This window comes from Lonchura striata, chromosome 10 (assembly GCF_046129695.1).
Source record: "Lonchura striata isolate bLonStr1 chromosome 10, bLonStr1.mat, whole genome shotgun sequence".
NCBI lineage: Eukaryota > Metazoa > Chordata > Aves > Passeriformes > Estrildidae > Lonchura > Lonchura striata.
Genome location: NC_134612.1, coordinates 15,794,865 through 15,819,703, shown reverse-complemented (window position 1 = coordinate 15,819,703; position 24,839 = coordinate 15,794,865). Strand labels below are relative to the sequence as shown.

At 42.8% G+C, this 24,839-nt stretch overlaps 1 protein-coding gene across 1 annotated transcript in view; it reads right to left on the bottom strand.

Annotated features, from left to right (window-relative positions):
• The window catches only part of MB21D2 (Mab-21 domain containing 2), a 61,027-nt gene extending 49,737 nt beyond the window's left edge, over positions 1–11,290 (bottom strand). Inside the window, exon 1 of the mRNA XM_021536859.3 lies at positions 11,042–11,290. Within this exon, the coding sequence (XP_021392534.1) occupies positions 11,042–11,252 (211 nt within the window). The 5' untranslated portion in view covers positions 11,253–11,290. The remainder of the gene's footprint in view (positions 1–11,041) is intronic.
• Between the last annotated feature and the right edge of the window lie 13,549 nt (positions 11,291–24,839).

Here is a 24,839-nt window from a genome sequence, read left to right as displayed (position 1 = left end):
CAGACTGGAAGAGCTCTGTTGAGAGGGGGTGAGACCTCCACATAGAATAAAACAAAGGCATATACACATTTTAAGGAAAAGAAAGAGTCACTTAAAAGAAGGTGAGAACTCAGTGACATACACAGAACAATAGAGTTATTCATACATAGAGAGAAAACGTCTTACAAGACTGGTCTCAGCATAAGAGCAGATTTTCAAACACTGATTTCTTTACCTGCATTTTTAGGAAGCAGTTTAGATAAAAAGATTATTCCTGATTTTTAGGGTGAACGAGTGAGAGGGTTTGTCCAGTTTCTAATGTAACTCATCAGTGCCCTAGTTCAGAGCCAGGATTTAGGTTTAAGAGAATTAAAATAATTTTGTAAACTTTAATTATCCAGACTAACTTGTAACTTAATTCTGCAGCTCTGATAATGTGAAAATAGTTTTGCTTAGTGCTTATATGGCACATACGAATCTCTCCCCAAGACAATTAAAACAACTGCAAAGAAACAGTCTTTCTTTGATGTTACAAGCCTGCGTCAAGTGGTTATTTTCACTGCAACATTGTTGCCTCAACTGTAAATTTCACACATCCACAGAAATTCACAGGATATTGAGAAAAAATGCAGGTTCATGGTCTAACTTTTACAGACAATTTATTGCATAATGCAAGCCTCTGAGAGATGCTCAATCAAATTGTAATAGTTCCTTTTTCTCAATAATGCACTTAGATGTGCATTACAGCTTGCTCATTGGAAAAAAACATGGGCATTTAATTCAGCTTGTCAGAGACATGCTGTGCTGGCAGCGACTTGCATTCCTCTTATTTTCTTCAAGTTACTGATTTCTTGGCACATGGTTGTCCTACTGTCTACAAAATACAGATATTTCAGTAACTCAAGCTTTAAAGACCTTATATCAAGGGGTCAATATCAATACCTGATCTGCCATTCAGCACACTGTATTGCAAATGTAAAAGATGACTTTCAGAGGCCCTGAAGTGTTGTTAAAGTGACATTTCCTTCTCTATTTGCAGAGCTGCACATTTTTTGTTTAATACCATTAAAGTTTATTTTAAACAGCAATTCACAGTCCGTGCCAGAACAGAAGCAAGCTTTGCTTGTGGTATCTCAAGAACTACTGCAGAGCAGTTTCTCAGCTATCCCTGCACACAGATTTGCATCCACCCCAGGATTCAGAACCACATAAAATGAAGAGGGGTGGGTTTCACAGAATCAAAGAATCTGCTGAGCTGGAAGGGATCCATAAGGATCATCAAGTCCAACTCCTGTCCCTGCTCAGCACCTTCCCCAAGAGTCACACCATGTGCCCGAGAGCATCGCCCAAACACTTCTGGAGCTCTGCCAGGCTGGTCCTGTGACCCCTTCCCACCCTCTGGGGGCATAACCTTTTCCTGACATCCAGCCCAAACCTCTCCTGACACAGCTTCAGGCCACTCCCTCAGTCCTGTCCTGGGCAGCACAGGGAGGAGATCAGTGCCTGCCCCTCCTCTTCCCCTCGGGAGGAGGCTGGAAGTGCAGAGGTCTCCCCTCAGCTCCTCCAGGCTGAACAGACCAAGTGCCCTCAGCTGCTGCTCACACGGTTTCCCCTCAAGGTCCTTCAGCTCTCCTTTGGACACTCTCTAATAGTTGAGTGTCTTTCTTGCATTGTGGTGCCCAAAACTGCCCCAGCACTCAAGGTGATGCTGCCCCAGAACACAATAATCCCCTCCCTTGCCGGCTGGTGATGCTGTTACCTGATAGTAAGGTAATTAGGTTACCTTGTCATAAAAGAAAATCAGATTAAACAAGCAAGACTTTCCTCTCATGAAGCTGTGCTGGCTGTGATCAGACTGTGTTGTCTTCAAAGTGTTTTTCAATATGTCCCAGAATAATCTTCTCCATATCTTTACAAAGCACTAAAGTGAGACTGACAGGCCTGTAGTTTCTGGGGTCTTCTTTCTTGACCTTCTTGAAAATCAGGAATGTTTGCCAGCTTCCAGACAGCTGGGACTTCTCTGGATTCCCAAGACCACTCAAAAGTCATTAAGAAAGGTTTTGTGATAACATCAAACAGGTCTTTAAAAATTCTAGGATGAATCCTATCAGGCCACACAGGTTTGTAAGGATCCAACTGGAGCAACAGATTCCACACAGTTTCATGGTTGAGTGGGAGCTGATCATTGTTTCAGTCATGCTCCTCCAGCTCAGGGCACTGAGATCCCCTTGGTCCATCATTCCCCCTCCCAAACTAGTGTAAAGCTGTGTCAAGGAGCACCTGTGGATCAACAGAACCATGCCTTGCTCTGAGTGCTGGCAAAGGAAGAGGTGCATTTAGAAGGAAATGAGGACATTTCCCTGCTGCTCACAGGACGCCCCTTTCTTCATCTGAAGCAGACAAATGTCAGCTCCTTTGTTTGCTCTCAACTCCAGATTCCTCAGTGCACCAGACAATCCTGTACAATCATGCTCAAGAGTGGCAATGTACAAAACAAGTTTACACGAATTGGTCACAAAGTACCTACAAGAGCTCACAAGATCATGCAAAATGCCCTCTAGAACAGATTCCCATTGCACTGAGCTAGGGACAGAGATTAGAGTTATCAGCTTTGACACTCAGCAGGAATGTGTCACAAAGGATTAAATCATTATTTCATGAAGTGTCAGCAAACGCAGCCTTCCTGCTGTCCTACCACTAACTTATACATTAATTAGTGAGGTACAAAACAAACACAAAGTATCTCCAAGCACGTGCCTGTGGATCGGACACAGCCAGAGCTATTAGCACAGGATTCATTTCCAAAAGGAGTCACCCAAAGCACCATAGAATCATAGCTCTTCAGACTATTAAAATGCAAAGAGTAGAAATGCTGAAGGGAAGCACACAGAAGCTAATTGCAATGTTTGTCTCAGCATTTTTGATAGCTGTTTAATACCACGCTTTCACAACCTCAGAACCTGATTTTCTAAATCAGGTCAAATATGCACCACTGAATAAAAACATCCATCCTTGAGAGAGGGTTGTGGAGCAGTGCCAAAAGATCCCACAAACAGGAACAGGAGAGTTGAGACAAGACATTTTAGAACAAAAAAAAAAAAAAGGACACTGCCCAGCAGACTATGCAGTAAAGCAACAACTGACTTTGTTATTTCCAGATGAAACTGAAAGTGTTTTCTAGCTGCTCAGCAGCTCTGGACCAAATCATTTATGAACTCTCACTCCATCAGTGGGTGGAAGAAGTTCTGTATGGTCTGACTGCAAGCCACATAAAGAAGCTCTTGGCAGATCAATGACATCCCACACATAAACCTCTACTTTTCTCCTAAATTATGACCTTATAAGTGTGTCATGGAACAGGAAAAAAAAAAAAATCATTTCTAATGGCTATCCAAGCAGGATTTCTAGTTTTGGCCATGTCTTGTATTTCCCCCTTGCCTTCTGTCCCAAACTGCTGCCTTCTACTGAGTGACAATGCCTGACACTGCCAAATTGCATCACTATGCACACTATGGACAGGATGCATTATTTAAACTAATTTGTCCCAGTTTTTCTTTGGAGTCCATTCAGTACAAAATAAGATTACTTGCTAGAACTGTGTTAGGCTGTTATCTCTCTCATAGAGGTTGAATTTTACTTGATCTCAAAGCCACTAGATCAACACCAAATGACAGACAACTATTTGCCTTCATTATTTAAATACTTTTCATGGCAAGACTCTTAGAACCAGACTTCCCTTTACATGGGAGAGTTGCATTATTAAACCACCCTGTCATAAAAAACTGCAGCAACACAATGTTCTATTCTTCCAGTACCACCCCATTTTTCACAGACTGCTGAAGCACAGAAGACAAGGAAGGCCTCTCATAGTACCAAGGCCCTACTACATATCAATATATTCAGAAACTTGCATAGATCTGTATAAATTTGGGGGCAGTTCAGAACAGAGGTCTAGGGTGTCCTCACTCTGACTCAGTGTTCACCCACAGAACGATTTTCTTAGGTTGAAATAGATGCCACCCACCTCCTGTTCTACCAGCTGAAGCCACCCAATGCTGTGAAAGTGTCTGCCCACAGCCCTAAACATGAGTGGGTGGCAGTAGCTACCACTGCTGTGTCAAAGACATGGATATTATGAACCTTAGAGCAACCAATCACCCCCACTCAATGGTATTTGTACTTTTGACACCAGCATGCTCGTAACAAAATACATTAACAACCTTCTAATTAAGTGCTTTGAATTAGGTTAAAATCATACTGACAGTTGAAACAATGCATTAATAAGATCGTTGTAACTTTCTTAGCATCCAGTGTTTATTAAAAGCTCAAAAGTCAAATATGTTGGGGAGCAGGGAATCTATCTTTTTCAAACTGATTCCTATACAACCACACAGTCACTGAAATAGTGCTTTGAAAGAACTGCAGAAAGTTTATCTACTGTAAAAGTACATGATTCAGAGACCTGTCAGTTTGGCTGAAGTACTAAGGCACAGATAAATCTACCCAGTCCAGGACAATTGCTATTTACAGTCAAAGGGAACACAACACGATGGTAGAAATGAAAGCAAACAGTGGAGTTCTCTTAATGAAACACAGCAAAATCCATAGCTGCATCTGTCAACTGGAACATCAGCTGCTGCTGAAAGATTAATTTTGAATGTCTCATAACCTGCCTTCCAGTACCATTAGAAAAAATAATCCCAAAAAAAACCAAAAACATTCAAAAACACACCAAAAAAACCAAAAGAAAACAAAAAAAAAAACCACCAAGAAAAGCCAATTCCTGTATTTTTGTTACTTGGACAATAGGAGACGTTTGTGCTAACAGAAGTCATAAAATTTCACTGGGTATAAAATCCATAGTTAAGATGGGGAACTATGAAATATGGTTGTGAGTTCCAATAAAGCTGCAGTTCAGCTCCTGAATTCACACACTCCACGAGTCATCAGGACAAGACTCGGACCAATAACTTGAGCCATGCAGCTAGAGGTCACCCTTGATCTCATGCAGGCTCACAGCTCATTCTGTGAATTCAACCTCCAAAGCTGCCTTCTGCTTAGCTCCCACAATAGCTCTGCTTTTCCAAAGGAAAAATCCAGGGCAGATACTCCCCTTTGCCTCCCCAGAACTCCACCTACTCTACTGCTTGTTTCATACCCCAAAGATAAACAAATTAAAGACAGTCTAAATGTAACATAATATGTTGTACATATGGAGGGACTGTCACTCTCAAGGAATTTTCTCCTTGTTCAGAGGATAGCAGGCCAATGGCCAGAATTAATGGTTTTCTTTTAGGACATGGAACTTACCACCCCAGCTGTTGCTAAGGGAAAACCCTATATAATGCACTCAACTCTTAGGCCTCTCCCTTCACAGCAAATGATCTACAGCTCTTGCTTCTCAAGTGAGTTTCATACATCATCATCACCCAGACAAAGGAGATGGACTCAAGGGCGGGTCATTTTTCTTACACTCACAGAAACCTGACAGGTCTATTCCAGAGCCTCTACCTGCAGCTGCCACCACAGGGTTTCACACAGATATGCTTGGACATGCAATTTGCTCTCTCAATCACTGTTCACAGAGTTATGCTGAAGCAGCCCTTGCAACTCAAGACCCCTTGACTGGAGGGTGAAAGACAATCTTGGCCTTAGCCACATCTCTTCCTGCCACTTTCTCACCTAACCAATCCTGCAGAGTACAAAAAGGGCAGGAGAAGATTTCAGAGGTGTGCCTGGGAAAACCATCCTGGCAGCAAAAGGACTGGGACACGCCCCTAAAGGAGCACCTCGATGCAAAAGTGCACATATCAAGGCCCAAGAAAAAGTACTAAAGTTTCAGCTGTGCAGGAGATAAAGAAGGAACCTGGCATTTGTCAAATAAAAATTAAGACAGGCAATCTCAACTGTCAAAAAAACCTGATCAGCTTGGAGATTCTCTGTGAGAAGTCCAGGGAGGACTTTACCCACTGAGTTTCCTCTAGACTGGACATCATCTATGGGCTACTCAAGGTCTCTGAGTACACATCCAACCTGCAGATTACCAAAGCTATAATAAAACATGACCTCCAGCCTTCCTGAGACATAATGGAGTCATCTCTAATTTAGCTTCACCTATAAAAGTAGCCAGCTGCTTAAAAGAAAGTTGAAGAACTGGTTTCTAAATAGAATTGCCCCAAATATTTTAGCATTCACGCAAAGTCACATAGGAAAAAAAAAAGGAAAAGTCAAAACCTCAACAACTCCTGTATCCTGGTTACCATCATCCACTGTAATTATAAAATTGCCCTTAAAACATAATTGCATAATTGGGCTTGGCAAGTATTCTCCCAAATCTTTTACAAATATTTCCGCAGACTGAAGGAACAGGCGGTGGGCAGTCTGACAATCCTGCCATGAGAATTTGTGCCCTCAGGACATGTTCCTAGCTATTATACTAAATACTTTGCATCACAGACTAATGTTTCAAAACAGTAGTTGAGCAAGTAAAATATCAGCATCTTAAAACAAATTGAAACAAAGATTTTCAATCTATTTTCACTGATGACACATATATGGACCAACAATCCCTTTGAACAAAGAGACAGAGGAGGCTACCAAACCTTTTTTAACTAATTCCCAGTGAGATGAAATCGGCTCACTTCTGACAGGTACAACCAAATAGAAGGGTTGTAGGTTTACCAGTGCTTTGTAGGCTTACCTTACCAGTTTGGTACACTGTCCCCTAATTAGGAGAAACAAAACCACCAAGAAACCCCCACAGCCTCAAATGCAAACACAGAAACATGTGGTCTATGGGGAGAGGAGACACAAGTGAAGCCAGAAATGAAATCTGTGATAGAGTAAGGTTGTTTTTAACAGCTGTGCATTATGCATTCAGCAGCACAGGGAATACCAGCAGGGAGCCTTTATTAACATAGGCCTCAGAGTACAGTGTGCTCCTATCATGATTGGCTTCTCTTGAGGGAAGGCACACACACACAAAAGACTTAACCCTAGAGAGATCACTCCAATCCTGTTGCTATTTCATCAGCTTGATACTACAACAGGAACCAGGGAATTTCCATGATGTATCCTAGACACATACCTAAACAGGTACCACTTCAAACAATGCCTGAAATCTAATCTACAATAGATTTTATCAGCAAGTTATGGCAGGGAGGGAAGGGAAGAAAAAAAATGCCACAAACCCACACAAGAGTCCCACTGCCAATGCTGTTCTACTACACAGACCTCAGGTACAGGGGGAGACTGGAAAATTCTTTCCTTGTAGAAGCTGCTGATAAAGGCAAGCTATTGAGAGGACACCTGTGTTGTCAGCACAGCAATCTCCACCTCCACAGCACATATTTTAGGGGCTCATCAGTCCAGGAAACAGCTGGAAACCTTGCTACAGATGTAGGGGCTCAGCAGGGTAGGTCACTCCATTTGGGAATCTGGTATTGGCAGCAGAAATAATTTGCTGATGCCAGCCCTGCTTCCATTCTGAGACTTGCCTCTATCACAAACACTTGCTAGCATGGCCAGCACAGCACCAGAGAATAAGGAAATGATCTCAGAATAGGATCACCACTTCTCCTGTATCAGGTGCTGAGACAAGCTCTCTAGAGGTCTTGTCAACATCTCTAAGTTGCAGCTGGCTGCAGATGCTCAAAGTATGGCCTGCCCTGGTGGGCACTTCCCACAGAAGTAACCATGAAGTGACAAAAAGATACACTAGAGGCCTTAAAATCCCAAAAGGCCACTTTAGCACCAATTTAAACTAGTTCTTTCCTTGATTTGATTTCTCAGGAAGGAGAATGGCATGAAATGTCCTAAGCATATGTCTTCTGGCTCTGCTGAGAAGTCTCACAGTAGGAAATAGAAACAAAACACCAACCTAAAGAGCTTGAAAACTGCTCTAGATGACCAAACCCTGATGTGTACCTGGAGTGGAGAATATAGCTCTATATAATCTGCACTTATTCACATATCTTTGTTCCTTTCTCTTGTTACTATATAAAATTCTAGAGTCAGTATTCCAAATAACATGAGCTGGTTATGAGCAGCAATAGCACTAGAAATTTCAAGGAGTTATTTTATATGCAAAGTTCTAGTTCCCAAGAGCATAATATATGGGTTTTTTTAAGCCTACCACATCTGTGCATTAAAGCACTTTTTACTTAGGTGCTGAACAGAAAGAGACAGGCACTGTTTATTAAAGAATCTCCTGAAAGTACTTGTATTGCAAGAAAAATACTCTCTAGGTCAGGTACCCTTAGAAGGTTTTTAATATGACTGCTACACACCTCCCATGACAATGGCAGCAAGTACTTTAAAATTCAAATATCATTGATTGTAATATCATCATTTGATAAAAATGCTTTTTTATCACTCTTTAAGCACAAAACCCCCAAAAAATGAGTCATTAGGGGAATAAATAGTTAGCTCCTCTCACGACCATCAGGCAGAGACTTGGTCTTAGCCTCTCTTAGCCAGCCCTCTGCCCAGCACACAAGACTGTCTTTTCTCCACTCTTTTTCTTGGTTCCTACAGCCTTTCCTTCCTCTGAAGTTTAATTATGCCTGAATCAAAGAGACGAGTATTTATCAGGCATAGCTTAGTGTGAGTACAGGAATTTACCAACAAAGGCACCAAAATACACCTGTTGTTTTGGTGTAGGGTGTTGGCAAGACCATATGGTCTTGGTGGCTGTGAAAGGGACTGTGAATGTCCAGGAACCACCCACATTCGAAAATACTCACTTCCCCCACCAGAGAGATAAGTCATTTCCAGTCCTCTTCTAATGCTTAAGACACAAGATTTTGGGCAAACACATGACAAGTAGTGCCTCTCCCTAATTTTCTCACAGTCCAACTCTAGATTTCCCAGAGTTCAGTTACTTAAAGCCAGGGAAAGACAACACAGATGAAAAATAATTAATATAAATTAACAGCAAAGTCTGACCTAGATGGCAAGCCATGCAGAGTACAAACATCTGAGAATCTTCACAAGGTCTCCTCACCTATCATTCATCCACCAATTACACACCAGTGTAATTAAATCAGGAAAGCTATGTTTAATTTTCCTATCATCACCCGACGAGATAAGAGCAGTACGTATGGGAGGGATCAGGCACAGGGGAAAGAGCTATTTATTAATAAGTTAAATCCTTTTAGATTTAAGAGCCTCTCTTGCTAAGAAGGATCTGATTCACGAGCACAATTTCTGGGCCTAATGCAGGCAAATCAGAAATCCATCTCCATTTCTGTCCTGGCTCAGTCCTTAAGTCTCTTCTTTTATTCAGAAACAAGACTTACTGAAAATTATCAGGTACAATTTAGACAGAAATAAGTTTTTTTGGTGGAACCAATGGTTTAGCTATACATTTAAGACTGAAGAATGCTCATCTCCCAGTCATTATATTAACAAAGACAACCACATTAATTTACATTACTTCTAAACAGCCTAAGGCTCCCTGTTTCAGGAACAGCAAGGCATTAGGGTGCACATACAAGGCATGCTCCAGTTTATTTTTCTGTCTTTCTTCTATTTCTGTGTCCCATGAAAGGCAGTAAGAAATTCTGTGACCCCTGTACCCTGCAAAGAGTATAAATGCTTAAACATGATCATACAAAGCTTTCTCTACTTGCTAGCCACACAGCAGCTATAGCTGTTTCCTCTCCACTTTTCTTTGCTCCATCCCATCCAGCCATGTTTCCTCAGCCAGTTGTTTAAAGCCCTGATTGAAAAATTTATCAGATCAGACTTTTAAGAACAAAAATCCTACAGACTTTGATGCAACCATAGCTTCACCACAATTTTTTGTTGTTGATTAACTGGAAAGAGGAAAATATTTATAACTGCAACTATAAATATACATGCTACTGACTTTTCAACTTGTTGACCTTGTTCTCAGGCTAAAATTAGTCTGCTATATCCTGTCCAGCCGTTGGTGAAAAAGCAATACACATATAAAACTGTGCAATCCCATACAGTGGGCAATTATACTTATGCAGGTACCTTACAAGATAATTAGTGGGACAGATAGATACTCATTACATGAGTGTAGGTGTGTTCATGGTCTATTATAGTGAGACAGAAAACAATAATTATTGCAATAGGACAGCTCTGTTTCTGGATGAGAAAAGTGATGTAGGTTATTCAGAGTGTACATGGAGACCATACATTTGGTTTGTGCTAAGTATGCTTTAAGGGTGTATGTGCACCTCTGAGCTACAAAGAACCATTCACTGGCTACAGCAGCTGTTTACACAAAAATGTTTGAGAGAATGTTTAAGACAATCATTGAAACTTGGATGACTGATTTCAAGGCCTAATCTGCATGTTAAAGAGCATCCTTTTGTATCCTGAAGGCTCTTACTCGTCTGAGTGATTTCTTAGTTAATTCACGGTAAATATTTATCAGAAACTGACTACCTGGAGAATCAGAGCTGTTAGTCATTCCACTGTTACTCTTAAGAAGCCTTAGTCATGCTAGAGCCCAGGTCATTTCTGCAAGGGCCAACACAGGCTTCACCCCGGTTTAAGGATCCCTACCCGCGATTCAAAGTTTTACACAGATGAAGACTCCCCCGCCACAATCTGACTTGCTCCACTCGCAGCGAGTTTTGCAACCTAAGCAAGAAAGGCAGTTCGAGAGATGCTCCTGTACAAGCATCCACCGGTCTAATAACCAAAATAAGCGGTACATAAAAAAAAAAAAAAAAAAAGAAAAATTAAAAATGTGTTTCCTATATGTCGACAGCTGGAGGTAAAAACAATAAAGGGTCGGATTCGCCTCGCCTGTAGTCCTGCAGGCTCGGCGTGTTTCCCGAGCACCGGTCAGCTCTGCGACCCAGCCTTTCCTCAGTGCTTATAAATACATCGCTGCCAAAGGCTAGTTGGACAGGACAGAAAAATTAGTTTCCTGGGGGTGAGAGCCGACCTGTGACCGGGGACCCCCCCAGCCCGGCCCGGCCGCGGCGGGGAAAGGCTCCGCTGGCGCCGCACCGCCGGGAGCCCTGCCCGGGGGTCCCCGGCCGGCATCGCCCCCGCCCCGCCCCGCCGGTCCCTGCCCTACCCAGCATGGAGAAGATGAAGTCCTTCGCCGTGTGGATCTCCAGGGCTCGCTGGTCGTCGTACTCCCTCTGATCGTGCTTGGTGAATTCCTGGATGAGTTTATTTAATTCCTCCACCCTGGCTCCCGATCGGAAATCCAGCTCCGGGAAGGGAGGCTTGCTGGTGGTGCCGGCGGACCCTGCCTTGCTGGCGAGAGGCGCCGCCATCTTCATGCAAAGGAAAAAAAAAAAAAAAAAAAAAAAAAAAAAAAAAAAAAAAAAAGGAAAGAAAGGGAGAGGAAAAAAAAAAAAAAAAAAGAAGAAGAAGAAAAAGGAGGGGTTTGCACTGTGAAATGGAAGAAAATGGAAGAATGCGAGCGGCGGCGCAGCGCAAGCCCGGGCGCGGGGCTGGCCGCCGGCGCGGAGCCCGGAGCGGCGCCGGCCGCCGCGATCAACAAGCGGCCGCGCGGGCTCGGCCCCCGCCCGCGGCTCCGCGGAGCCGCCCGCCCGCCGCCGCGCCGGTGCGCAGCGCAGCGCAGCGGCGGGGGCTGCCCGCGCCGGCCCGGGCCGCGGGGGGGGTGCTCCGCTGCCGGCGTCACGGCGGGCGGGTGCTGAGGCTGGAGCCAGACTGCTGGCTCGGGATGAAATCCTCTTCTTTTTTTCTTTCTTCTTTTTTTTTTTTTTTTTTTTTTTTAATTTTAATTTTGTTTTAAACTTCAGCAAAAGCCTTGTCCTGAAAGTGGATTAATAACTGGCTGTGAACTCTGCTCCTCCCCCGTGTTCCCAAAGCATTCTGTGTTTATTCCTTTTTAGCTTCTTATGCTATCTCGAAGGTTGCTTTATATATACATATATGTATATATATAAGAAATTATTTTATGGTATGTCCTAGGAGAACGACCAAGATAAAGTACAGTAACTCCTGCGCTTGAGACCAACCCTGCCTCGAAGCTCATGGGAGCCACATAGACAAAGGGTAGGAGAGGAAATGGGATCTCGGAAGACTTGCCTGAGGTCAAGTAGCCTGTGGCAAGGAGCCCAGACCTCTGATCTTCATCCATTTCTCTCATCACCAGCACTACACCCTTTTCTTCTGTATATAATTTTAATGCCTTCTAACTTTTCAACATGCAGTGGTTTTCTCCCTTTAACCTGATCTTCTGTGCCTTGACCCATCATTTAACATATACAGCATGATCCATCACATATCTTAGTGCATCCACTGGAAGAACTGTCTTTCTGCCCAGGGAGTATACAAATATATTGTTCTTTTCTTCTGCAGGGCATTTAAATGCCATGCCACTGATGCAAACTACTTGGATATGTATTATCCTCTCAAGATTCTTGGCAGGAAACAATGTGGTAAAATTTGTCTACCAAAATCAGGCATGACCATTCAGATAAATAATTGGAAGATAAAACTAATCCCAGTATGAAGAGGTTACAGGCGGATGTGAAGAGGTTACAGGCTGGTTTGCCTGATACATTGTAAACACAGATGCCAGTCTTTAAACCTGAGCTTAGGGATGTTGCTTGAGTTCCTCTGAACCATTACCTTGATCAGAAGTGGAAGTTCAGCAGAAGGGTAGGTTTGGACCCTGTAACAGAAACCACAAACCATTCAAGCCGAATGCCTGATGCCTCTGGCTTTGTCTTGTAGCCACTGATACCGTTTTGGGCACTGATATGCTCATTATCTAAGAAATGATGTCCCAGAGGTACGGGCAGGAGCGCGCGTGTGTGTGTGTGTGTGTGTGTGTGTGTGTGTGTGTGTGTGTGTGTGTGTCCATGCCCTCTGCTGGGTACACGGCCCCGTTGTGCTCAGACACTGCTCACAGCCGACTGACACACATCGACTTCATTCACCATCCGAGCCTTGGTGATCAGCTGCCTTGTCACACGAACCTCTGACTAGCACCTTGTCTGACTTTGACCAACCACCTCTCCTTTTTCTCCTCCCCAGCAAAGCTAACAGAAAAACAAACAAAAAAAACCCGATAAAACAATTAACTGATAGCACTAGCACAATGCAGGATCTGACTTGCAGAAGAGCAATCGGCAGTGTGTAGGCCTGCCCTGGGGAATTAGTTCTGCTAGCCCGGCACAGCCCATGTCCTCCACGCGAGGCTGCTGTGCTCACTGCTTGTCTGAGCAGTCGGGACCTCCTGCCTCCTGCCCCTGACAGGGTTTGAGGGCCCTGGTGCTGTTTTCCTGCAGTGTTTCTTGCCGGGGTGACAATCTCATACAGGCGGACAGCTCCCTCTTGTGATAATGTTGCTCCCGCAGAAGTCACAGTAACTTCTGAACCCCACCCAACCCACTTCAAGATCTGCCCTGTCCATCTCTGAACACCTCTAAGCCTCCTGTGTGCCTGTCATAACCATTTTTAGCTGTGTGGGTATCCTTGTTTCCGTTTCACGTGGTGCAAACTCCAGCAGCTCTGCCACATGCATCACTGGCACGACTTAGGCAAAGCAGACAGATCTTCTCATACCAGTTACAGTTTTCATCCCCAATCCTCCTGCCCCATCTTTTTCAAGCCGATGATCTCCACAAGCTACATGGACCAGATAGCTTTCTTTCCTAACCATAATATTTGCTGCATCATATTTCAATACTGGAAGTTCCAGTCATTTCATTATGAGCATTTTGTCTCAGATTCTGTCTTTCAGTGGACTTCCAAATGGTCCCATCAACCATAGACTTACATTATCATTTTCTTCCCTATTCATTTAACAAGTCTAAATCCCATTCAGTGACAACTTCATTCTAGCTTTCATTGCCTGAATTCATGAAGCACCTATGAAAACCATGAAGTACTTCAGAAACAGCTAACACCAGAAGCAATGGTGATTTCAGTTTGTCTTTTTTAATGGCACCTCAGCTTGAAGTTATAGTCACCTTCATGCTTAGAGAAAATTTCCATTGGATCAGGCTCATAACTGCTCCATGCTTCCTGTTCATCTGAATTTGTTTTATTCCTGGTACCATGCATTATTCAGAAATTGCTCAGATCCAAAAATTTGCTTTCAGTGTCTGAGCTCAAACCAAGACTGTTCGCCAAGAGCAGTATCAAGCAAGCAGCTTCAATTTTCTTCAAAAGTCTCTGACAGGTACTGCACCTCTCTACCTCATCTCAGCACTAAGATAAATTTTGCTTCATGAAAAGCAGCTGTACTTGTAAAAGATCCTTCTTACCACCTTCTCTAGAAACCTTTGAATGGGCTTGGATTCCTCAGTGGAAATTGGCATCTGCCTCACCATCATGTGCTTGTTAATACCCTTGAAACTGCATCAGCTTGCAATTTTACCTCATCACATCAGTGTAATTTAAGATCTCTGAATAAATACACAGTTAATTCAAGTCTTACGTAAATCAAGCACTGGGGATTACTTGAGCAAATAAATGAGAATGAGATTGCAAATAGTATTGGCCTGGAGTTTTCTACCAAATCTTTTTTCTTTCTGAAATTGAACTCTTTGTGGAAAAAATGCAGCATTCTCAAAGTTCCTCTTGTGAGCATTATTTGGGACCTGGAAGGAACCTATGGCCTCTGCTGTGCTAGCCCCAAGACTTGCCAATGAGGACATTCAACTTATTCGGATAGAGAGTGAAAACCTGAATTACTAAACTGCTTCTCACCTGCACTAGAATCTGTGCTCTCCCTCTCACATTCACCCTTCCTTTCTCCCATGTGTTCTCTCTTTCCTTCAAACAACCTTCCTCTTTTCCTCCTTTGAAATAGACTTCCTCTTCCTTTTCTCTTGCAGAATAGATACCCTCTTTTGAGTACCACTTCCAGCATTCACAAATACATCATACCACAGAGAAATAATGGGAAAAAGAAGAAATAACTGTTCTCACTTCCTGTAGCATGACCTGGGACCTCAAAAATCTTTTCACACTTGAATAGGCTGTCTCAAAAAACTGCTGGATAGCAAGTAAATATTAATACCATCATCCTAAAACTGGCAAAACAGTACTGCAGTAGCTAGGAAGGGCAATTGGCCCAGGGTAGCAAGGGAGAAAGACCAGGCAACTCATGGTCTGATGCTCAGTGCATTTCATTTAGGTGCTGTAAACTGTAGAGGGAAATAATTGGAGCAAGATCCAGAAATAAGATGGGGCCTGAGATACATAATCTTAGAATATTTCACTGTAGTTGGTAATTAGAGCATGATGAAAAATGAGCTAAATTCATCCCTCATTTCATGGAAATTGTACCAAATTTTTTAAATTTCAAAGTACACTTCAGAAAGACCTCCCTTTTTTGCACTTAGCACCACAGCAGCTGTAGTTCAAAGCTTCATGTGGCACGAGGACTTCACCAGGAACAAAATTGCTGACTGGAAGTGCTCTATTTTCTCCATCTGATGGCTGCAATTTGTTTGTATTATTGCAGTACCTTCTAAGATGTTCAAGAGTCCTTTATGCCTTGTGTTGCAGAAACCTGGTCCTAGCCTATAGAACAGGCTGTCTGTGCAGATAAGAAGAGTGACAGAGCAGGGAAATGAGCTGCTCACATGGAGAGAGTCACTCAGTGGCAGACCAAGAATCTTGCTGTGCCATCTTTCTCCCTCTCCTTCACTGGCTTTGCACTCAACTGTGCTCTTCCCATTGATAGCTGAATCCTGGCCAAGACTTCTCCCTTTTCTTCTGCCCATACACTTTCTCTGTGGGACCTCAATTCCCACGTCTACACCAGTCCCAGTAGGGAGGAGCCCAGATAAGCACAAAACCTAGTTTCACATTAATCAGGAGCTGACTTTCATTGGACTGGTGCTATCCTAGTGCACTTCAGCTGCTTTATCATTCTTCAGATCTTTCCCTCCACTAGCAGTCCCTAGTCTGGTTCTGTAGCAAGGCATGTTTGGGACTCCTGGATAGACCTGGAATGTCACAGAATGCCATGGTGTAATCAAAGCACTCCTTGTACTTCTTTGCACCAGGTCTTCCCTTCCTTCTGATGCCAGAAATTTTGCCTGTATTTCACACACCCCAAAAATATCTTCAGAACAGCACTTACAGGTAGCAGTCTTCAGGCTCAACAAGGCTGGGATTTGCAAAAGCTGGGTTTAGTGCAGACTCAGGGCACACAGAGTCTTTCAAATGAAGTCTGGACTCATGATGTTTCCCTGGCTCTGCTTGTCAACTGACATGCTTCAAAGGGGCAAGAGTTTGAGGAACTGCAGTCACACATCCCCATCACAGCACTTCCAGGCTCTGGAGATCTGGAACTGGCAAGAAATTTGGCTTCTGTTTTCTTTTCACGGTTCCCTCTTGATTTCCCCTATTTTTAGGGTAAAATCAGCTCAATTCTAATAACTAATGCCATGAACTCCATTAGTTTCACCACATGGAGCTGTCTCCACATGGGACATGTGTGGTCACATTAAATTGCCAGCCAAACTAGCATGGATTATACTCAGCTGTGTCCCCCTCCAAACACCTAGTGTCCCCCAGGTGTTTCCCAGAGACAATGACAAGCCCTGCTCCCTCCTTATTCCCCTTCTAGGAGCCACAGATTTTGTGTCTGTATCTAAAACTCTGAATGTTTTACATGCACAATTTCAATATGCTAAGGATTATGTCAGGCCAATAGCATCCAGCACACACCACAATCTTCAGACAGATTTAAGAAGGTGTGTGTTGCTTCCTTGACAGACTTAAAATTCTTCTCCAGGTTAAAAAATAAACAACCAGCCTTCCCCTGTGATGAGTTGTGATCTGCATCCTCCTGTCAGCAGAACACAGCATCGAGCCGTCTGCATGGCAGCAGAACTGTGCTCATTAAAATTTTTTGAAACAATAGCATTGCATATGTCATAGCCAGCCTCAAAGTACCCATACTCAGGATGCTTAAAACATTTTCTAAAAGAAGAACATATGCTTTCAAGTAAGGTTCTAAGAAGCAAACTCCTGATTCTCAACCAGCTTCAGACAGCAACAATTAAAAGTCCCCAAGTGGATAATTTACTATCCTTACCTTAGTGTCTTTATTTTTTTTTCCCTTTGGTGAAAATATACTGGTGATGTGTTAATCTCATTATTTTAAAGTGTCATTAGATTGTAGCCAGGCACCTTTGAAGTTGATCTGAAAATTTCATTGTCTCTTAAGTGGGCTGGTTCATGATCTCTGTAAGCAATGTTTGTATAGGGTTCTGCTGCTCATTTCCTGGATTTATGTTAATTTTATGCATTATATTTATTTTGAAATTGGGATTTTCTCAAGCAGTAAAATTTGGATTCATATCTGAGCAGTGCTGAGCGTTGCAGTGCTGCACTGTAGCTAATACTTTGGTACAAGGATATGACCTGAACATTAAATCCCTCATCCATGTGCAAATTTCTCCTCCACAGAGAGGATGCAGATCTGGTGTTTGGGTTTGGTTCCATACGTAATAGATAAATTTTGGTGGGGAAGTTTGGGGAACACAAACAGTATGACATGCTCCTTTACACATCTATATGCATTATGTATAGCTTGTCTACTCATTGCTGTTGTTCATTTGTAGCTAATTGCTTGTATTACAATAATATCAAAACCCACAAATTATAATCAGGGCCCTATTGTACTGGAAACCAGATATAAACACAATGAAGAAGTGGTCATTAGCACTTCTGTTTCATTTCCTTGTATGCTCAGAAACCTGACTCTCTTCCCATCCAGAAGCTCAGAAATGTTCCCAGTAGGTCTGTGCCTGCATTGATGTACAGACCCACAAGACCCAATTATACCATTTCTTGAGCCACCCCTCTGCTCACAAGGTGACTACCAGCAGCAGTTTAAGTTTCACATCAAATTCTGCACCTCTTGAGCAGATTTCAACACAGCACTTTACATGCAAACTCAATAAAATAGCAACTGTGACATAGACATACCTGCTACTTCTTTCTTCTTTGGAGCCTCCTTATGTACCAGTCTTTTCAAGTCCCACATTGAGTTCACAGGGGGCTCAGTTCTCCAGGCCATTGTGTAATGGCCACAGCTGTAAAATGGCTGTAGCTGTGAAAGATGGATACTTCTCCAAGTTTGAAAACAAGAAACACTCCAACACCCAGACCCTTTCCTATACTAGCTGTCATAAATGTATGGGAAAATAGAGGTTTGCAGGAAATGCAATTCCCTGTGGCAGCATCTACACAAAGAGGAAACCATCCCTTGGTCATATGGTCAAAGCCAAAAGTCCCTTTCTTCTCCTTTTCCAGCATTATGCTTCCTGTTAGATACCCCAATCTGTAAATGATTGTCAAACTGACTTATATATCAATTTCCTTTTCATTAGCATGAGGATCTAATAGATTTCTTCATGTCTTTCATAAAAATGCATGAACATAAAATAAAATCCAGGAGGCTTGAGCTCTGTACTGTATTTAACTGCCCTGCTTCGCTAAAAAATCTCTCTGCATCTGGCCACTACTGACAGATTTTTAAGAGCTCGGTTTTTGTACTGTTTAGAAGCAGCTTTCAGCACAGCTTGGGCTGATGCATGGGTTCATATCTCAGAAAGGGAAAATCTGAGGTGGATAAACAAAAAGCAGGAACAATCTATAATAACAAAAAAAAATATTCTACTGTAATACTTGTGACGGCCTGAAAATGTGTTAGATAAAACATTTTAGAGATCTATAATAATGAGTAGGAGTTTGTGTCCTGAACACAGGACTTGTCTGTCTGCCAAGACAGACAATCACAAAAGAAAAATAATGGAAGAATGGGTGGGGGGGAGGAAAGGAAGGAAAATAAGGAAAATCAAGGTAATTGTGCTTTTCATGAAAGATAGTAGTGAGACAGGACTTGGTCAGAACTGCAACACACATGAATGATTTTTCTAGCTTTAGTTCAACTTATAAATCCAATAACTAACATAATCTGTTTTCCACTTCCAGTACTGAGCATGCTGTTTTCTGTTTTCTGCAATGGCCTGTATTTACCCTTAAGCATTTTGTATTAGCAGCTGGCGCATGAATATCTGCAATAGAGATTGATTCCTGGAAAACAAAAAGCACCTTTTAGTTTGAGATTATCAAACACCTTTTGTCATGTGGACTTTAAATGCATGGGTATGCAGTGTTGGGCTATGCACAGGTATGCAATGTTGGGACACCCTTATAACATTTTCCTAATTTAATTTCTCTCTCAAAAAAAAAAATCCTCAGTATCCTTTAGTGCTAGAATCCCTCTGTGACTCCTGTGTGAAAGCTTGGCATGTTGTCACCTGGAAAGTCACCTAAAGTCACCATGTTTCCTCTTCTATCCTCACCTCTTTTGCAGAAACAAGAAAATTCTGAAGTTGCTGTTGACATCTTTCTTCTATTTTCCCTACTGGGCACTTTTAAGGGGTGATTGAGGATAGATGCCTAGACTTTTCTGTGACTTCTCTTGTTCCCAGATCTGCAAACCCTTGCATGTGGCAGCTTTAGCTGTACTGCTTAAACCCAGGGTAACTCTGGCAGCACACTTTGGAGTCAGGCACTGTTCAGCATGTTCCCCATCAGGTGTTGGAATGACAAATCTGTTAAAAGCACACAACTACACTCAGCAAGGTCTTTTCCTTCAAGGTCCTATAAGGAGAGAGCAAAAGCAGTTAGCATAAACCAATAAAGGAACAGAAATGCCCATCAGAAATGGTAATCCCCAAAGCAGATACTGTGTAGCCCTTACTGCTGACCAGGGGAATGGAAGAGGAGCTTGGTAGCACTCCCAAATACACAAAGCACCCGCCAGTGCTCCACCACACTGCCATTGCGAGGATTCCTCGGATGCTTGAGCGTGTTAACAGTGAGACCAGATCTGTGTAGCAAACCACTGCACAACTAAGACCCAGTTTTCCCCAGGTTCCAGTACTGATGTCTGTGAGGTGGAAGTGAGGGTGCCGGGCAGGGTTCAGGGAGTCTGTTTCTGTCAGTGTAACAAGTACTAGGGGAGGAAGAAACAGGCTATGTGCAGCAGTCTACTCAGGAGGGAGCTGTGATTGCAGCTGAAAGACATGGTTGCTGCTCAGCTGAAGGAAGCAAACAAGGAACTGAACAATTATTGACATATTACACACGCAAACATGGATCCTTGCATGCAAGCTTCCAGGATATGATCAAATTCTACAGTCAACTTACTGTGTTAGTTTATGGAGCTAATCCAAAGTAAAGATCTCTGCATCTCCCTAAAGCTGCAGAGTTTAGATGGGAAAGGGTCTGCCAGCAGTAACTCCATGCAGGATGAAAGCTTTTTTCTGCCTTCCTTGGCTATGTGATGCATTTTCACAGGGTTACAAAGATGATGTCTTGTAATTTCATGCAGTCCTTTTTCCCAGAAACTAGATCACTGGTCTCTACTGTCTATTTTTGCTCTTCTTAGTCTAATGAGTGTGCATTATAAACAAAGGTGAACAGCATAATAGAACCCTCTGGAAATACTTGTAAATAAAAGGCTTTTAGAAAACTTTCATAGGGAAGCCCCATAGACATTAGCGGATAGTGAACATTTTCTAGAGGCATTGTTATTCCACTAGTCTATACAATTCAATAGCGAATTATATTCTTGCTATCAAATCCCAAAGGATGATTCAGAAAACCATTACAAAGGATCTAATTCTCTGTAATTTTCTGCAGTAATTAAGATAAAAGCATTTCAGGGTCTCCTCTATTACAGTGCATGGGATTTTTCCACAGGAAAACAAATGATCAGTTTAAATTCCCCCTGGTTATTTAAGCAAAGTAAAACCAGTAAATAATGAAGGTTTATTAAGATAAAATTTCCTTGTATTTCTGTGGGAAATTCACTTAATTTCAGGAGAAACTGAGGGCCAAGCATTAGGCTCCCTGTATGTGATTTTATAACAGAACATCAAACTCGACTTTCTGCTAGAGTCAAAGAGTTTCAGTGACTTTGCCACATTTTCCATTTGGGCTGGCAGGGAAGGGGTGCTCTGTGGAGGCATTGCACACAGCAGCAGGTGCCATTCCAATAACACAGGGAGGCTTAGTGTAGCAGTGAACTCAGGGCTCAGAGACCCCTGGCACATCTGGGGAGCTGCGGAGTGCTAATTGAAACACCACTCGTGTTTTCTCCCTCGCGTGCTTGGAAAGCTATCTGAGGACAGAGACAGTGTATCTAGAATGTAGGACTGAGTTCCTGTGAAACCCATGTGGTTTTTTAGCCCTTGTCTCCACATTTGCTGCCCCAGGAGATGCACTAATTACCTCTGCAGGGAGCTCAATGAAGAGCCTTAGGAAGAGGTCACATATAGAAGAGAAGAATGAGACATAAAAGCCATGGTGACATATTGTAGAGCTTAAAGGCAAATATCACTCCACTGCCATGCTTTGTTGGAGCTCCCTTTGTGAGGCTGTGACCTATACTTTCGACTACATATAGCTGAGGTCAGACCTCTATGAAATCCTGACCTTGATGACAACTATAAGAGCCTTTTCACTGACGTTTCTGTGTTTCTGGTGTGAGAGATTTGTCCATAGATCTATCATAAGTGTACTCCAGGAATTTCCCTCTCTGCCCATCCTAATGGCTTTTCCTCCAGCCTCCTTCACTCCACCCTTTTCCTCCACCACTCTTTGAGGCTGACAGTGAACTGCCCACAGTAAAATGACAACAGTTATAGCTTCTACTGTGGCATTTTGCATTCCCAGATCCTTTCAGAGCCAAATGCTTTAATATCACTGGCCTTTTACATGCAGCTTATAGCTAGTTCTTCCTTGGAGAAGCCAAAGCCAAAGCTGGGTACAGAATATAGCACTTTGGATTTAGTTGTCTTCCCTAAGTCTTGTGCCTGTATCTTTCCCTTTCTCATTACCTGCCTCCCAGACACAGTGTGAAAAGAAGTTATTCCTGTTTCCAGGAGCAATGGCAGGCCCCAGATGATAATCCAAAAAGGTCATTAGGGACTAGTAGGTCTGTGAGAAATCATCCCTTACCTTAGCAAAGAATGAAAGCCTGCAGAAAATGGCTTATCAAAGATGTTCATCACCTCTGCTTCCTAGTGGGCATTTGGAGGTGTTGTATACACTCATCAGTTACAAGACTTCCTGCTGGAATTGCTGCATCCATTAGCCACATGACAATTTTCATCCTGCTCTCTCCACTTCAAACAGATCTTTCCTTTCAGTATGTGATGCTCTCTTCATCTTTATTCCAGAGTTACTTATTTCATCTGGTGGCACTTTGCAAAATTCCTGACCTCGATACTTATTTTGCCTCCCTGTACCAAAGTGTGACTTTGATAATATCACTGTCCCAATCACTCTAAATCCTAGCCACTTATCAGTAAACTTAAAGTAAGTCACAAGAGGTTCAGAAACTTAAAAGATAAGTCTTCAACTGTCAGAGATCACCACCTCTAACATTAAAAAGAAAAGTAGGATTGTTGTAGTGGGTAACTCCCATCTGAGGGGACCAGAGGCCCCTCGGATGCTGGATTCAGAACTGGCTGGATGGCCAGGCCCAGAGTGCTGCTGAATGGTGCTGCACCCAGCTGGCAGCCTGTTACTGCTGGTGCTCCTCAGGGGTCTATTGCAAATGCAGGCAAACCTGTTGGGAAGCAATTATATCTGACTCCAGTTCAGAAAGCTGAATTATTTCTTTATTTTAACTATACTATAATAGATTAATATACTATTTAAAGGAGATACTAAAACTACATACCTACTTTTTCTAGCTACCATATCTAACTACCTCACAACACGTGACCATGTCTCAAGAGTCTAGACACAGGTAGATTGGATTGGCCATCAGGCTCAAACAATCCTCGCTAGAATCTAATCAAGCAATTACCCTAGGCAAAAAATTCTTTAAACACATTCTACATATGAAAAACAAAGAGCAGAAATAGAAATTGTTTTTTCTTTCTTTCCTCTGTGCTCCTCTATGAAAAAATCCTGAGAGAGAGAAGAATGTGCATGCCACAGGGTCTGTGCTGGGAAGCTCAGTTCTGTTCAATATTTTTATTGATGACAAGAATGAGGGGATTGTCTTTCATTAATAAGTTTTTAGATGACACTAAGCTAGGCTCCATCTGTGTGTCCATCTGTTGGAAGGTAGGAGGGCTCTGCAGAGAGACTTGGAACTGTTGGATGGATGGGCAGGGTCCAATAGGATGAAGTTTATTAAGTCCAAGTGCTGAATGCTGCATTTTGGCCACAATAACCCCCTGCATCATTATAGGCAGGGGACAGCATGGCTGGACAGTGTCCAGGCAGAGAGGGACCTCTGTACTTATGGACAGTCGGCTGAACATGAGCCAGCAGTGTGCCCTGGTGGCCAGGAAGGCCAATGGCTCCTGCCTGGACCAGGAATGCTCCTCCTGTGGCCAGCAGGAGCAGGGAGATCATCCTTCCCCTGTACTCGGCCCTAGAGAGGGCACACCTCAAGTGCTGTGCCCAGCTCTGACCCCTCAGTTTGGGAAGGATGTTGAGACACTGGAACATGTCCAGAGGAGGCACCGAGGCTGGTGAGGGGCTGGGAACACAAACCCTGTGAGGAACGGCTGAGGGGGCTGGGGGTATTTAGTCTGGAGAAAAGGAGACTCAGAGGTGACCTTATCACTCTACACCTTCCTGAAAGGTGGTTCCTGAAAGGGTGGGGTTGATTTCTTCCTCCAGGCAGCAACTGACAGAAAAAGATATCACAGTCTCAAGCTGTGACAAGGGAAATATAGGTTGGATATTAGGAAAAAGTTTTTTACAGAAGGAGAGATAAAGTACTGCAATGGTCTGCCCAGGGAGGTGGTAGAGTCACCATCCCTGGGTGTGTTTAAAAAAATATTGGATGTGGCACCCAGTGCCATGGTTTAGTTGAGGTGTTGGGGCAGGGTTGGACTTGATGATCTTGAAGGTCTCTTCCAACCTGGTCATTCTGCAATTCTGTGATCAGTGCCAGCACTGCACAAGCAAGTAAACCATAAATCTTCAGAGCACCATTACTGAATGTCACTGTACTACTCCAAAGGGACCAAAGGAAAGAGACTCTCTGAATTAGCTGATTCTGCTTTTGATAAATTTAATGGCTTTTGCTTGATATTTTATAAAATTGCTGTAATTAATGAATGGTGCTTCTTCTTCATTTGACACCATTAGAGTGGGGAAAAGGACATGACTGAAGGGATTTTCATTTCCTCTAGACTATGTGGTTCTCTGGCCTTAAGCAAGCCCCTACACTGTGGGGGCCTGATTCCACACTTTCCAAGCAGGAGCATTTGCAAGGAAGCTGTGTTAAGAGTCACTGACCTCCATCATTTCACAAGGAATATTTTTCCATATTCAGAGTGACAGAAGTCAAATTGCACCAGTGTCTTTTTTCCAGAGTTTTCAGGGGACTTGTTTTATCTAGCTGTACAGCTACACATACCATTCAGCTGTAGCCAAACAATAATAAATTATTTCCTGCTATTTTTCCAGACAGGTGTTTTGTTCCTATGTGACACTGAGTTCCCTCATTTTCAAAAGCCTTCTGCCCATAAGTGATGTTTGCCTTAGTGTGCAGGGGAAGCATCCAAGGGCTCTCTCACTACTCTGATGAGATTTTTGCTGCACATGTCTTTTAGCAGCCCCTTCACATGAATGAATTTTATACAAACAAAATAGTTTCAAGATTCTGAGCTGAAAAGCACTGTGTAGGTGCCTAGGGTTATTTTCAATTAACAATATCTAATTCCAAGCACACCATGAATCACATTTTTCTTCTCTCTTTGGAGCCAACATGTTAATCCTTTGAAACAAAAATGGCTGCATTCTAATGAGAGTTTAAAGGGGGTGAAAGTTCTGCTCTAGTACACTGAGCATAATAGAATATTTTCGTGATGCATATCTTC